The following is a 14,672-nucleotide window of genomic DNA, read 5'->3' on the forward strand; positions in this document are numbered from 1 at the left end:
CCAGACACAGTCTACATAATATAGCCAGGTTTAATTATGTGGCGAACATCCATGATTTCAGCCCCACTGTATTACCCCTGCATGCAGAATCTTTTTGGCTAGAGTAATCTCTGAAGCCTCAAATGGATATACACAGCCGCCTTATGCGTACCAGGAGCTGGCTCATGTTCAGGGTTCTGTCTCGGCTCATCCAGGAGTTTTATTTCCATCCTGTTACGCTTCAACATGCACGCACATGGTTATGCTTGTATTAGTAGCCATGCATACAATGGATGGCGACGCCTTTTATTCACATCAGGGATCATATAAATTATTATCTTGGTTGCCGTGGCAACTCCGCGACTGCAAAGTTGCAGGGAAGTTAAAGGGGAATCGCCGCTCTTCCTTCCATTGCTGTACCGCTCCCACCCTCATTACACTTGGTATGACAGGTCCATTCGAAACTAAAAGTTGCAAGACACCTTGTTCCATTGACGTTGACTGCTGTCTCATGTAGTTCAACGCGTGCGTTTTTGCCTACAAGTCGATCCCCTTTTGGGTCTTGCATTCCCTTGACAACGATTCGGTTTCCAACAAAGCTCTTTGTCTTGTTGCTCACGTGAATCGGGGCTAGTTTGGAAGGTAAATACAACGATCCATGAATACAACGAGCTTGTTCATTATGTGCTAATAACAAAGCTATAGTCGAATAGTCTTCAAATACTACTCGTTTCATCAGGCAGTGGACAGCTTCCTTGGCCGAATACCATCAGCATCGCGCTTTTGCTTCAACTCTCAATTTGGTTCAAGTATCCTGGTAGATCCGAGACTTCTGAGCACATGATCATCGAGGTAAAAGTGAGATTTGCAATGCATTGTTGCTGGTCTGACCGTGTACATCGCTTTGGAAAAAGGAGCTCTTATCATCATTGGCGATCCTTTCTTTGTGAAGGTGATTCTCTCCCTTGTCATCTCAAAGGTTGTTTTGGGTATGTATCTTTTGGATTGGAGTAGGCATCGTCGACTCATGTTTTGCAATAGGATAGCAACAGCTAAGGTCATTTCAAAGTTGCCAAAAGGCTCTCTCGTGTGCTGAAGGATTGGATGCTGCAATCGGGCATGGATGACATGTTGTGTAAGTGCTTATTTGGTATCGATGCCAATGTTTGAATCTGATTAAACATGTTAGTTGGATCATCGCCTTTGGGACAAGGTGCACGGGCCAGCTGTCAGAGGAGACCTTATCATCATGCTCGGAAGACCCATTATCGAACACACATATTTGGCATCAAGGATCCAGCTGCATCAGTACAGTATTACTTACAAAAGATGTTACAAGAGGTAAGCTAACATTTGGAATCCTATCTTAGGGGAGAAATTGTGCCAGGTTGGTTCCGTCAGCTAACCAGCAATCGATTTACTACGATTGATTCGATCCCAAACAACGGAGAGGAGGAGTTGGTATTGGAGGGCGAGTTCATGATGCATCAAACTATTACAGCAATATCAAGGAGTTGGAAGATTATTTGACAGCATATCACAAGAGAAGTTCCATCATGTCAGCCTTATCAACAATGAAGCCTCAAAAATACACCGCTACATACCATGACACTGGCGAGTTTCTTTGTTGATGAGCACAGCCCGATGTTGTATACGAAGCTAGTCGTCTCATGTCAGCGGCGGATCCATGCATTTACACTATTACACTACCTTGGCTCTTTGATGAAGACGTCTTCTGGATGTGGATGTGCCGCCCTCCCTTATCAGCCCATGCACCAATTTATCAAATCAGCGTCATCATGCCCACCAACATTTATCATTCTTTGTGATCACTGAAATACCCACGCCCACCCACCGTACACATATAAGCAACGGTGTTGTCGCCTCACATACATCATCCCTTCCTTCCATCATATCACCCTTTCATTACTTTACACCATCAAGATCCCATCTTGGTAAGTATCATGGATAGCCATTTTGCAATCTTGTGGATGTGAACTAATGCATGTGGTCATTCATATGTAGGCTTTCATTGTTATCCTTCTTTCTCTTTCATTGTCGTTATTGCCATTGTGACGCTGGAGTCCTTGAACGAGGTTAAGACATTGCAAGCATCTTAATTGATGGATCACATACCAACAGGCGTCTCATATTCCTTTCCATGTAGCTCTCCCATGATGCATCTGCAAAAGCTGGCACTGACAACAACATGGTCTGCCTCTATAGGCTGAAATTGATGTGGAGCACGTGAATATGGATTGCAAGTTCGGACGTTTGAACCGGTTGAAGAACGACATGTACCGTAGCTGAAACAGTGCTGCAATACCTCGTGTATGTGTGCCATTTAGAAAAGGCAATGACGGGTCTTTTTCCGAGGATGATGAAACAGAGCTTCTTAAGGGATTGGAAATGCTCAATGCCGACCTCTTTGTGGATCCATGTATACTGGCTGCAAGAATAGCATGGATTAGGATGATCACCCATCTTATAGCATGTTAAATAGCATCATCACCGAAAAGTAGGATTAAGAGAAAAGAGCATGTTTATACTAAATAACAACCTTGTGGGATTTGAGATGGGAATGGAATGAGGTGCTACATATGGAGTTGGGTCAAAATCAAAAGATGAATACATAGGATGCGTAACTTGCTCATTCTTGTGGAGGAGGAGTAGGAGTACGATATCATCGCTGCGAGCTGCGTGCTGCATAACAAAATAGCGAGTGTGGCATTGTTGTTGACAGGTTGTACAAAGGATGATGAATGCAGCTGCCGTGGAATACAGTAACGTTTAAAGTACGATAATTGGATGCACTAATCGTTTAGGATGATAGCATCAAGCATCAAAGTTAAGTTGACAATGGATCCATAAGAACAAAGGCTCTTTTTACATGCATTGTATATAACCATATCCCTCTATCCCATATACCAAACCGATATCCATATCCATATCCATATCCATATCCATCATAGGAATTCGATTGTATTGATACAAGTTGCTACACTTATAAAGCTACTTCTATAATGACTATCTGCTGGTCATGTGAAGTAAGGCTGCAAGCTGGGTTGTTGCAAGTAACTTGAGACACTAGAGTAAAGACCTTGCTAATAGCAACTGCTGTTGCGTTTCGTCGTGGCAAGGAGTGTGCAAGAGCATGTGTTGTAGTAGGGTGGCAAAGTTGTGAATGCTGTTTGAGACAATGGAGTATAGAGTAGCTGCTGCAATGAACGCTGTTACGGTTGGTCTTGATAGAGGAGTGTACAAGAGGAGGTGGTGTGTCAAGAAACGCGTGTGTTGTAGTGGGGTGCAGCACGCCATGGACTTGCATTCAGTCGAAGGCAATCGGATCAAGAGAGCTGTAATATTGACATGATGGGTTGAAGCAGGACAATCGTTTGCAGGCGCTAGTTGTACTTGAATGGGCCAACAGTGGAGAACGGGAGGAAGAGGAAAGGTGGAAGAAGTGGAAATTAAATAGGTTGGACACCTCTTGTATAAATGCATGAACACTGTACATCAAACCTTAATAGTGGGATTCCCCCATCTCGAACCTGAAACTTTCACACATGATGCTCTTGAACATGCTGATCAACTTTGTATTATAAAAGAACCTATACTTCATTATGGGAGTTTTGAATGGGGGCATCCAGATGTAGGAGAACAATGAGAAGAAGCTATCATGAATGACCACATGCATTGGCTCAAATCCACAAGGTTTAAAGAGCGCCTGGTCACCATGGCAATGGCGTAAATGTGGGTTTTGACACCTTAAGTAATCGAAATAGCATGATAGAGGAAAGAGATGAGTGGGCGTAAAATGGTCCATGACAGTACCTTTTTGTATGTGCATAACGGATGCATGGAGTTTTTGTAATCACAAAGAGAAAAGAATGAGCCATGGGTTGGTAGAATGGTGCTTGAGCTGATAAAGTAATGGGGCCCCGATATCAGGATTGCTTTTCTTGTGTTGGTTGTCCATGCATTAATCGGCCAAATTACGCCAGGTGGCACCATCATCTCTGTTGTCTTGGCATTTTTCAAGTCATCTATCCTTATCATTGTCATGCTATCTTTGATCCTCTTTATGTAGTAGTGGTGTGAGCACAAAGTATCGTACCCTATCCATCAGCAGTAAAGCAGTCTATGGCAACAACAAAGCTCTTGGAGCATTGAGGATCCAACATCAAGCCCGATTTGTAGGTAGGTCTCACACTTAACCACGCATACAGCATCAAGTTGTTGTTCACAAGTACTAGGTGGATAAAATTGCTCATGGCATCAAGCCACATATAGATGATATGGGATCGACACGGGCAAGTGTTGTGTAAGGCATGTAGCACAAGACATCTTTAGATTATGATGTTAGTCTGAATGGACTATTTTTTCTTCCTCATTTGTGTATTTTTCTTGGAAGGGGAATATATAGGCGTAGCACAAAGGCCCAACAAGCGGGGTGGCGGCTGGGAGAAGGAGGAGCACTTTTTTGTGTCTGAGCTTTATTGTTTTATATGAAAGAGCCGCTCCTATTGGCAAAGAGGCCGGGTGTGCAAGTCGCGATGATCGCTAAGGTTTATGGCAAGGTGACACGATTTTCATTAAAATCGCTTGTATCTCCCCAACTACCCTTCCATGTTAACCAACACACTTGTTTTTCTCTCTCTCTTTCTTTCTCCCTTTTCCATTCTTTATTTTATACCCTTGTGTATATAACACACACACACCCTCTCTCTCCCTTTTTCTTCTCTATGAGATGACCCTTTTGACACGCCGTTCCTTTTTGTCATTGTTATTCTTGTGTATTGTTGCAAGTCATGTTGCATTATGTGTCCCATCTCGTGGTAACGTATACTTTTGCTCTCTCTCTTTTTGGGTTTGGCTTTATATTTATAGATGTATCCATGTAGAGAAAAGACATCTAATGCCAAGACAGCAAGAAGAGGATGGTAGTGGTAGTGGTGGTGATGCTGTCACTACAGGCGATTACTATTATACACAACCATCATGGGAAGAAGGATATGGTGATGATGACGATGGCACAGCTTCAGACACCGGCAGCGCATCAGCAGCTACACCTACGAATGATCCGGGATCGAGCGGTACTGATGGTGGTGGAGGAGGATCCATGTCGCCAACACCAGCAGCATCGGATGATAATAACAGTGGTTGGTACTCTCCGACAGCAAGTAACACCATCGATAATGGACAACAACAACAACCCACCTCAACCGATGCAGCATCACCTACCAATGATCAAACAGCATCAGCATCCGATAACAATCAACCACCATCATCATCGAGTGAGAGTGATCAATCAATTGTACCAGCAGCAGCAGCCCCTTCTACATCATCGGATGAGCAACAACAACAACAAGATACCACCACCACTGATATCCCACCTACGAGTACAACCGATCCAGCTGCCGCTACTACTACTACAATGAGCAACAATGATCAAGCTACAACATCATCGAATAATGATGCTACTACTACAACAACTACAACTTCCTTTTCAGTGACTTCATCTACAGCTACACCTTCCTTGGTATTGGGGTCACATGAGTGTGCTTCTGATACCCATGCTGTCAATGGTGAATGTCCCTCTGATTATTTTTGCAATGCAGCTACACATGCATGTGTTCAGCTCTTGGCCAACGGTGATCAATGTTTTGAAGATTTCCAATGTAGCTCATCTTTTTGTGTGGATGGCACTTGTAACGATCAGCCTGCAAAAGAGGGTGCCCAATTATCGGGTGGACAAATTGCCGGTATCACAATTGGTTCTGTAGCCGGGGCTGTTGTATTGATCGGTGCGTTTATGTTTTGCATGAAAAGACGTCGTCGCTATGGTGGTGGTAATAACAGCAGCAGCCGTGCTCGCAAGTTTGAACAAATTCGTGCTCAAGATGATGCTGAAGCCGATGTCAATATGGTGGAACGTGGCGATGGTGGTGTTCGTGACTCTAAATACAACATGCTGACCTCCTTAATGCAACGAGCCAGTGGCGGTCAAACCATGTCGTATGGTAATGTGGGTGCCGATGCAGCACCACCAGCTATGGTAGAACAACAACAACATCAACAACAGCCTTATAATACCATGATGGCAGTGCCAACAGCAACAACAAACAACCATCGAGAATCCAAAGTTCAAGAACCTGTGATGGATCAATGTGCCTATGAAGCTCAACAATATTATGGTAGCCTTGCCACGGATGTGGAACCTTCATCACCTGCCCCTGGTGCTAACCCACAACACAAGAGTTGGATGACGACTGGATCGGCTATTGATCCTCATGTTGTAGAACGACCTCCTACCACCTTGGTACGCGATTCGACCCTCAACAACTTGCATGCACCTTTATTCCATGTCACTGGTCCTGCTGATCCCAATACTGTGCCTGCAGGTGGTGAAGCTCACGTGCCCACAATTCCACCTCCGCCATCATCCTCTTCCACGGAAGGTGCCGAATTAGATGCTTTCCAAAGTAGACGATCCAGCTGGCTACTTAAAGAAATTGCTGAAAGATGGCGACAAGGTTCATCCTCAGGTGCACGTTCATCAGCTATTGCAGCACCTCACAACGGTGATCCTCATTCAAATACAGGAGCACCCTTATGGGATGATGGTTTAAGTGTCCCAGGCAAAAGAAGCAGCAGCTTGAGCAATGCAAGTACAAGCCTACACAATCCATTCCGAAGTAGCAGCTTGATGAGTGGTAGTATCAGTGATCAAAGTACCATTACACCAGAACATCGTCGCACGGATAGCATGATTTCCACTTTGAGGATGCCACCTCTTGTACGAGAACCGGATGCTTGGACTGTAGAAGATAGTATGTCATTAACTAGTGATCCTACAACCACCACTACGACTACTAGTAGTAATCCACAACATCATCCACAACACCCTCCATCATCTTCTTAATGCATTATCGATTAGATAAAAAAACAAATGTATCATATCTATCTTGGGCAGGCACCTATAGTAGTAGTAGTAATAAAAAACAAGAGGTCGGAATGTCGTATCCATGTTGACACGTGGGTAGACATCCGCCCCAGGTTTAGACTTGTAGCACGAGACATGCGATGCCCGCGTGGCGAAGTGAAGCATTCCATTGAGAAGCAGTGGGTTTTTTATTTCTACCAAAAGATGAGCCATTGTGTACAATGTCAAATATGAAGATGATGTATGAACCATGTGGATTTGAAACCAATACGGAGAATGAGACATTGAAGCATGATCATGGAGGAGGAGGAGGAGGATGAACGCCATGTTGTTGTTTACATAACAACAGCAGCAAGGATGTATCATTTTAATGAAGCTCTTTCAAGGTGTGTGTATGTGTTTTTCTCTATTTGCAAGTCCGTTATGATCAACAAAGGATGTTGAGTGTAATTGAATGCGTGGTGTTGTTGTATCCACACTTTTTTTTCCTCTCCCGTCCTCGCTTAGTATTTTGTGTTCCTCTTTTCCTCCCCTTCCTTTCTCCAACTCCTTCTTTTTCACACTCTCTCTTTTCTCTTTTTTCCCTCTCTCTCTCTCTCTCTCTCTCTTTCTGTTTCTTTTCTTTTGACGCTGAGCTGTCATCATGTCCATTGAAAGCGTTACGCGGATAGGCAACAAATACAAACTAGGCAAAAAGATTGGTGCAGGTTCATTTGGCGAGATTTACTTGGGTACATTGACCACCTCTCCACCCCCTTGTTCAATGGACGAAAAGCTGACTTTATGATATACAATAGGATCCAACCTGTCTACGAATGAAGATGTCGCCATCAAGATGGAAAGCATGCGCGCGCCTCATCCGCAGCTCGAATATGAAGCGAGAGTGTATAAAACGTTAGCTGGTGGCGTGGGTATCCCATTTGCTCGGTGGTATGGCAAAGAAGGCGACTACAATGTATTGGTGATGGATCTGCTGGGACCCTCTATCGAAGACCTTTTCAACTTTTGCAAACGACGATTTTCACTCAAAACAGTGTTATTGTTGGCAGATCAATTGGTAAGAGAATGGGGTGGGGGGGGATTTGATTGGGATGAGGATATTGACCTAAGCCTGTGTACATTATAGTTGTCACGTATCGAATACGTTCACAGCAAAGGATTCATTCATCGTGATATCAAACCAGACAATTTTCTGATGGGTGTGGGCAAACGAGGCAATCAAGTCAACATGATCGATTTCGGCTTGGCTAAGCGATTCCGTGATCCACGCACCAATGCACATATACCCTATCGAGAGAATAAGAATTTGACGGGTACCCCACGCTATGCTAGTGTCAATACCCATCTTGGCATAGGTAAGTGAGAGAGGAAATGAGGAGGAGGGATATCCTAGAGGTGGGTGGATGTGAGATGATATGGCTGACCACATCCTGATAGAACAATCGCGACGTGATGATTTGGAATCTTTGGGATACATTTTAATCTACTTTTGTCGTGGATCGCTTCCTTGGCAAGGTATTCGAGCACGCACCAAGAAGGAAAAGTATGACAAGATCATGGAGAAAAAGATGACCACACCTGCCGATGCCTTGTGTCGAGCTCTTCATCAGGAATTCACCATCTATCTCAACTATGTTCGATCATTGCGATTCGATGATAAGCCGGATTACAGCTATCTACGCAAACTATTCCGTGATTTGTTTGTACGTGAAGGATTTCAATATGATTATGTATTTGATTGGACGGTGCGTAAGATGCAACAAGAAAAGAACAAGGAACAGCAGCAACAACCAGCATCATCGTCTGCTCTTCAAGATTCAAAGAATCATCATCATCACCATCATCGACGCATGACTCCTGCTTTGCCACGTACCAACAACAACACTAGTAATCATCATTTAGCAGCACAACAACAAGCAGCGAATGCACAAGCAGCAGCAGCAGCAGCAGCAGCAGCGGCAGCGGCAGCCGCCCAACAGCAGCAACAACAACAACCATTGTATGCTACGAATGAATACTCTGGATTAGGATATGCCTCTGGTAAGTGCATTGACATGCCCGCCATGCATTTATTTGCTTTGCCTCCATTTCTTCCTTTGCCTTTTCCTCTTCCTCTTCCTCTTCTTCCTCCTCCCCCTTCTTCTTCTTCCTATCATTATCAATGCACAGAGAGTGAACCACCTCATCTTAGGAGCTCGTGGCTTACGAATCCCACAACCCACAACAACAGCAACAACGACCAACAACCATCATCAGCAGCAGGCCGTAGCCACCGCCAACGCACCAGCAGGTACCATCCCTACTACCAATCACCCAGATGATTATCCATTGGCTTATGATCAACAACAATACATGCATCATCATCAACAACGTGCTGCTGCTCCTCCTTATTATGCGAATACCATGCGACCATCCCCAGCTGCAGCCGCCGCTGCAGCCGCTGCTGCACAACAATCAGCCGCGCCACCTTATCCCATGATGAATCCTTCAAGACTCTACGACGATTAATTTCATCGCATTCCTCAACCCACACACATATATACACACGCACGCACAACCTTCATCTCATCCCATTCAACACAACAACACATATCACCCACACTTTTTGGAATCAACTTTAGGTTTTCTTTCTTCCTAATTTGCGTATAATTCATCTACCCATGTGCTTTCTCTCTCTCTCTCTCTCTCTCTCTCTCTCTGTGTTAAACAAAAGAAGACCCAATATATATGTTCAACAAACGGTGTATGTTCAAATGTAAAAAAGAAAAAGTAGAGGGGGATAACATGTGTGTGTGTGTACGAGTTAAAAAGAAGGGGTGATGGGATGGTAATAAAGAGGACAAAGGAAAATGCAAATAGGTGTTTTTTTTATGCGTCGACAAACATGCGTGGGGCAATGTTCATAGCCATGAGTTCCTGGAAAAGAAGTTTGCATGCATAGGGAATGTGGATAGCGGACACACGTGTCTTGTTCTTGCAAGCTTGACATTCGAAATGATTACGCTTGAGGTTGGCAATAGCCATCAAACCACAAATATCACACACATGGACACGGTATGCATCCGATGCATCGTATAATCGTTCCTAAACACATACATGAATCATCCCATTCCAACTAATCCATATACACAACCTACCTTTAAGAATTGAGCCACACCATGACTAATCATACAATCACGCTCCATTTCACCGAAACGCAAACCACCATCACGTGAACGACCTTCCACAGGTTGACGCGTAAGAATCTGAACAGGACCACGTGCACGACTATGGATCTTGTCATCCACCATGTGCTTAAGACGTTGGTAATAAGTGGGACCCATAAACACTTGAGCCATCAACTTGCGACCCGTAAATCCATTGTACATGACTTCGAAACCACGCTGCTGGAATCCTTGCTCTGCCAAAGCTTGAGAAATCGCCTCAACGGTGACCTCAGTGAATGGTGTGGCATCACCTTCATTGCCTGTCAGGGTAGACACCTTGCCCAATAAACATTCAATCAAGTGACCAATGGTCATACGAGAAGGAATAGCGTGTGGATTGATAATCAAATCGGGCGTGATACCCTCTGCGGTGAAGGGGAAGTCTTCTTGACGATACGTCATACCAATGGTACCCTTTTGACCGTGACGCGAAGCAAACTTGTCACCAATTTGAGGAACACGAGTGGATCGTACGCGCACCTTGACAAACTTGAGACCATCCTGGTTGGTCGTCAACATGACTTGATCCACAATACCCGTTTCAGTGGAGCGTAAAGGTGTGGATGTATCACGCTTGGTATGCGATTCAAGACGTTGACCCAATTCCTCCGAATCTTGTGGGATGGGTGCTGTTTTGCCGATAATAATATCATCACCAGAGACACGCGTGCCAGGTGCAATCAAACCATCATCATCCAATTTCTCATACGTGCCATGCTTGAGACGTGTGGTCGATTCACGTGTTGGCTTTTCAAATTCCTCCATAAACATGATACCCGTCTTCTTTTCTGCATCCATGTAGGTACGATAGAACAAGGAACGGAAAAGACCACGATCAATAGCACTCTGATTCATAATCACCGAATCTTCTTGGTTGTAACCAGAGTAACAAAGAATAGCCACAATCGCATTTTGACCAGCAGGGAGCTCACGGAAACGAAGGTACTCCATAGATCGTGTTGTCGTCAATGGCTTTTGAGGATAATACAAGATGTTGGCCAACGTATCCATACGAATCTGGTACGATGTCAAGTAGACGCCCATAGCTTGTTTACCCATAGCAGATTGATACGTGTTACGAGGTGACTAGATAGGAAGAAACACAAATGAATAAAAAATGGTTTTGAAATCAAGAATCTTTCCATCATGCTTACCTGGTTGTGATCAGGGAAAGGAATAATACTGGCACAAATACCCAAGATCATACTAGGATGAATTTCACAATGGGTCCACGTATGAGAATAGCCACCACGTTGACTCTTCACACGAGCTGCAAGATCACGTTCAGGTTGCAAAGGTGCACCAAATTCCATTGTTTCACGTGACTCTGCCAAATCTTCGGGTGTCATACAAATCATGGCCGTTTCCTCTTCAGCAGCATCGAGGTATTCAATGATACCATCTTGAATAAGATTCTGCCATCCATAACCATCTTCAGGATTTTGCAATCTATCCACATGTTGCTTGTTCAAAACAAGGCGCTGAGTCTCATCCACCAAGAACAAGGGACGACAACAACGGCCTGCATCGGTATAGATCCTCAATTCCTTCTCACGAATATCACGCACAATTGAGACTTCAGGTGAAATATCCACCGAACGACGCATTTGACGCAACGAGTAGATAAGCTCTCCAGGATCACGATGCACACCCACCCAAACACCATTGACAAAGATCTTGGTGGCGGATGGGATACTGGTAGGTGCCAACTCCATCAAGTTCTCCATACCCCATTCTTCCAAAAACTCCAACAAAGGATTGGCTGCTGAACCGACAGAGATGTAAGACATGAGAGCAAGGTTCTTGACAAGACCACATGCTTGACCTTCGGGAGTTTCAGCAGGACATACGAGACCCCAGTGCGTATTATGCAATTGACGCGGCTTGGCAAGCTTGCCATCACGACCAATGGGTGTATTACAACGACGCAAATGGGACAAGGTGGAAGCGAATGTGTATCGGTTGAGCACTTGGGACACACCCGCACGACTTTGCATGGCCTTTTTCTGATCACCCCAGTTACCCGTAGCCAAAGAGTATTTGAGACCATTGGTGATGGTATTGCTCTTGACAGCCAGTGTCAAGTTGAATTCACGTCCTGATTCGATACACTTTTGCAAGTACTTTGAGACATCCTTGGTCAATTTTCGGAAGAGCAATCGGAAAAGACCCGCCATCAAGGGACCTGCCAAATCCATACGCTTCTTGCCATAGTGATCACGATCATCCAATTCTCTTCGTTCCAAAGCTGCCAATAACAAACGATGGATCATGTAACCAAAAAAGTAGGCCTTGCGCGTCTCATTGCGATACTCTGTGCCGACGTGAGGAAGCAACTCTTTTTGTAAAATCTCGGTCGCATACTTGATACGCTTCTCACGTGTAGCACCCACCGTCGAACCACGCTTGCCAATGTAATCCAATGCAATATCCTGGTCCTGAATCACGAATGCTTCCTCAATCGATGGCTTCAACATCTCCAACATCTCATAGTCGTTCTGGTCATAGCAAATATGGGACAAGACGTCGCGATCGGAGACTTGGCCCAAGGCACGGAACACCACCACAATAGGAATATCAGAACGAATATAGGGTAAGGTAGCACGAATGGATTGACCACTGGATCCACGTTCAGCTGTCGATCGTAACATTTTGATATAAAGAGGAGAAGCCTGCTTGGAACCACGTTCAGGTGCAGAGCGGATTTCAGCTGTGTATTGGACATTGGAGGGAGGCGCTTTGGCAAAGACATAGACGGTATTGGTGGCCATACGCTCTTGAGCAATCAACACCTTTTCGGATCCATTGATAACAAAGTAGCCACCCATATCAAACGAACATTCACCCAATTCGTGCACTTGTGTCTCCGGCATGTCGTGTAAGATACAATAAGACGATCGTAACATGATGGGGACTTTGCCGATAAACACCTTGTTCTTGACGGGTGCTGCTTCTCCTCCACTCTCATCCACAAATTGCTCATTGATGTTCTTGATCGGATTGTCAGGGTCCTGTGGTACAGCTACCTGTGTCCGTTTGCTCATATCCACATACAATGGTGATGCATATCTAATATTGATATGAATATTGTTTACCTATTTACCATCTCCCTCTCTCTTTAAAGAACTTACGTTAAATTGCGAATACGAGCTTCGTGTGGAAACATGGGTGCTGTGCTACCATCGGCTTCAGTCATTGTAGGTTTTGACAGGTAGATTTGGCCGAAATCAATAATGTAACGTTTCTAATAAAAGGTGTTCGTCAACTCATTTGCTCTTTTATCATCGTAGTTCGCTCGCGTCTTACAGTGACATCGCCATCACCACCAACATGCTGTAACACTAGTGTAGGATTCTCGTCCACAAGCTCTTGCATGGTATTTTGAACGAATTCATCAAACGAGTCGAGCTGCTGACGCACCAGACCCTTTTCTTCGAAAAACGAGCTGATCACGGTCCAACAATCTTCTTGACTATAGAGCAAGATCGTTAGGTCCTCTCTCGCCAATGCGCGCGTTGTTTTGCTTACGTGATATCCTCATCCTGCATGGCCATTCCCTCCATCATTTCTTCACCCGGTGCATAGTAGTCTGATATGAATAAAGACAGTTGAGTGGACAACGATGCTCTCTCTTTCTCTTTGGATCTGTTAAGAGAAAAACTAACCAGACTGCGCCATGGGATAGTTGTCATCGTAAATGGCAGCCATAGTGTTACTGTTGTATGGGGATTGGTGTGTTGTGCTGATGCTGTTTATTCAAAATGAGAAAAAAGTGGACGAATCGAGATATAGACAATATATACACACACAAGTGAAAAGGGCCGAAGAAAGCAAAGGAGTGAACGTAACTTGAGCCGGCTGGGTTCTTGTAATGCTCCTCCTCCTCCCCTCCCGCCCACCTCTCCCAGCCCACCAACCCATCTCTGTGACTTACAAACTTGGCCAATCTACTGACAGCTGCTGCCTTGGAGTTGACAAATTGACCACATCCCTTTGTCTCTGATATGAGACATCACGTGCACCCCTCTTATGTGGTTACTATGATACATGCTTATTACCTAATACATGTTGTTGCCTTCATGTACTAGTAGCATGGTTATCTCCCTTGAATAAACGAACGTTTTCATGTCTTCTCGCTATCCGCAGTGGGAGCGCTTTTATTATCAATGGGTCGTGTATCACACAATGTTGGTTTCAGGCCATAGATGTGCTGTATTACGCTTGACACATGATAGTTCGTCGACCTCAATTATTCCTTTCACGTAGACACCATCGCCGTGCATGCACCAAGCATCCCGGCTTTTTTTTAGTTTTATTCTATTGCATGTTGACCAACCATCGCAATAGCCAATCATGGATGTATGTGTATCACACACCCTCATGCAGATGAGCTTCTCCTATCACGCATCGTGCACGTTGGAAGTTTAAAAAACTTCTCAATGCAAGGCGCAACATCAACAGCAGCAAAGGCCATTTTCATTGTCTTCCCGTAGTCTAAATAAGCTCATTGTAAGTTTTTGCTTACCAGGAATGCGGCATAG

The 14,672-nt window shown here is 44.5% G+C and overlaps 3 protein-coding genes across 3 annotated transcripts; 2 read left to right on the forward strand and 1 right to left on the reverse strand.

Annotated features, from left to right (window-relative positions):
* Window positions 1-4,729: 4,729 nt before the first annotated feature.
* On the forward strand, window positions 4,730-6,904 carry O0I10_012346 (uncharacterized protein; the record flags this gene model as incomplete). The annotated part of the gene is made up of 2 exons (XM_058492279.1): window positions 4,730-4,817; window positions 4,884-6,904. 2 exons carry the CDS (start codon window positions 4,730-4,732, stop codon window positions 6,902-6,904), a joined length of 2,109 nt encoding a protein of 702 aa, XP_058336951.1.
* Window positions 6,905-7,568: 664 nt separating this feature from the next.
* Window positions 7,569-9,433, forward strand: O0I10_012347 (uncharacterized protein; the record flags this gene model as incomplete). Its single annotated transcript, XM_058492280.1, has 5 exons — window positions 7,569-7,656; window positions 7,723-7,982; window positions 8,052-8,280; window positions 8,363-8,965; window positions 9,117-9,433. The coding sequence occupies 5 exons, from the start codon at window positions 7,569-7,571 to the stop codon at window positions 9,431-9,433; spliced, it is 1,497 nt and encodes a 498-aa protein (XP_058336952.1).
* A 360-nt stretch (window positions 9,434-9,793) lies between these two features.
* On the reverse strand, window positions 9,794-13,839 carry O0I10_012348 (DNA-directed RNA polymerase II subunit RPB2; the record flags this gene model as incomplete). Its single annotated transcript, XM_058492281.1, has 7 exons — window positions 9,794-10,009; window positions 10,063-11,217; window positions 11,286-13,200; window positions 13,263-13,375; window positions 13,438-13,603; window positions 13,660-13,720; window positions 13,797-13,839. The coding sequence occupies 7 exons, from the start codon at window positions 13,837-13,839 to the stop codon at window positions 9,794-9,796; spliced, it is 3,669 nt and encodes a 1,222-aa protein (XP_058336953.1).
* Window positions 13,840-14,672: the final 833 nt, after the last annotated feature.

The sequence above is a fragment of the Lichtheimia ornata genome (genome assembly GCF_029851405.1).
Source record: "Lichtheimia ornata isolate CBS 291.66 chromosome Unknown scaffold00122, whole genome shotgun sequence".
NCBI classification, from domain to species: Eukaryota; Fungi; Mucoromycota; class Mucoromycetes; order Mucorales; family Lichtheimiaceae; genus Lichtheimia; species Lichtheimia ornata.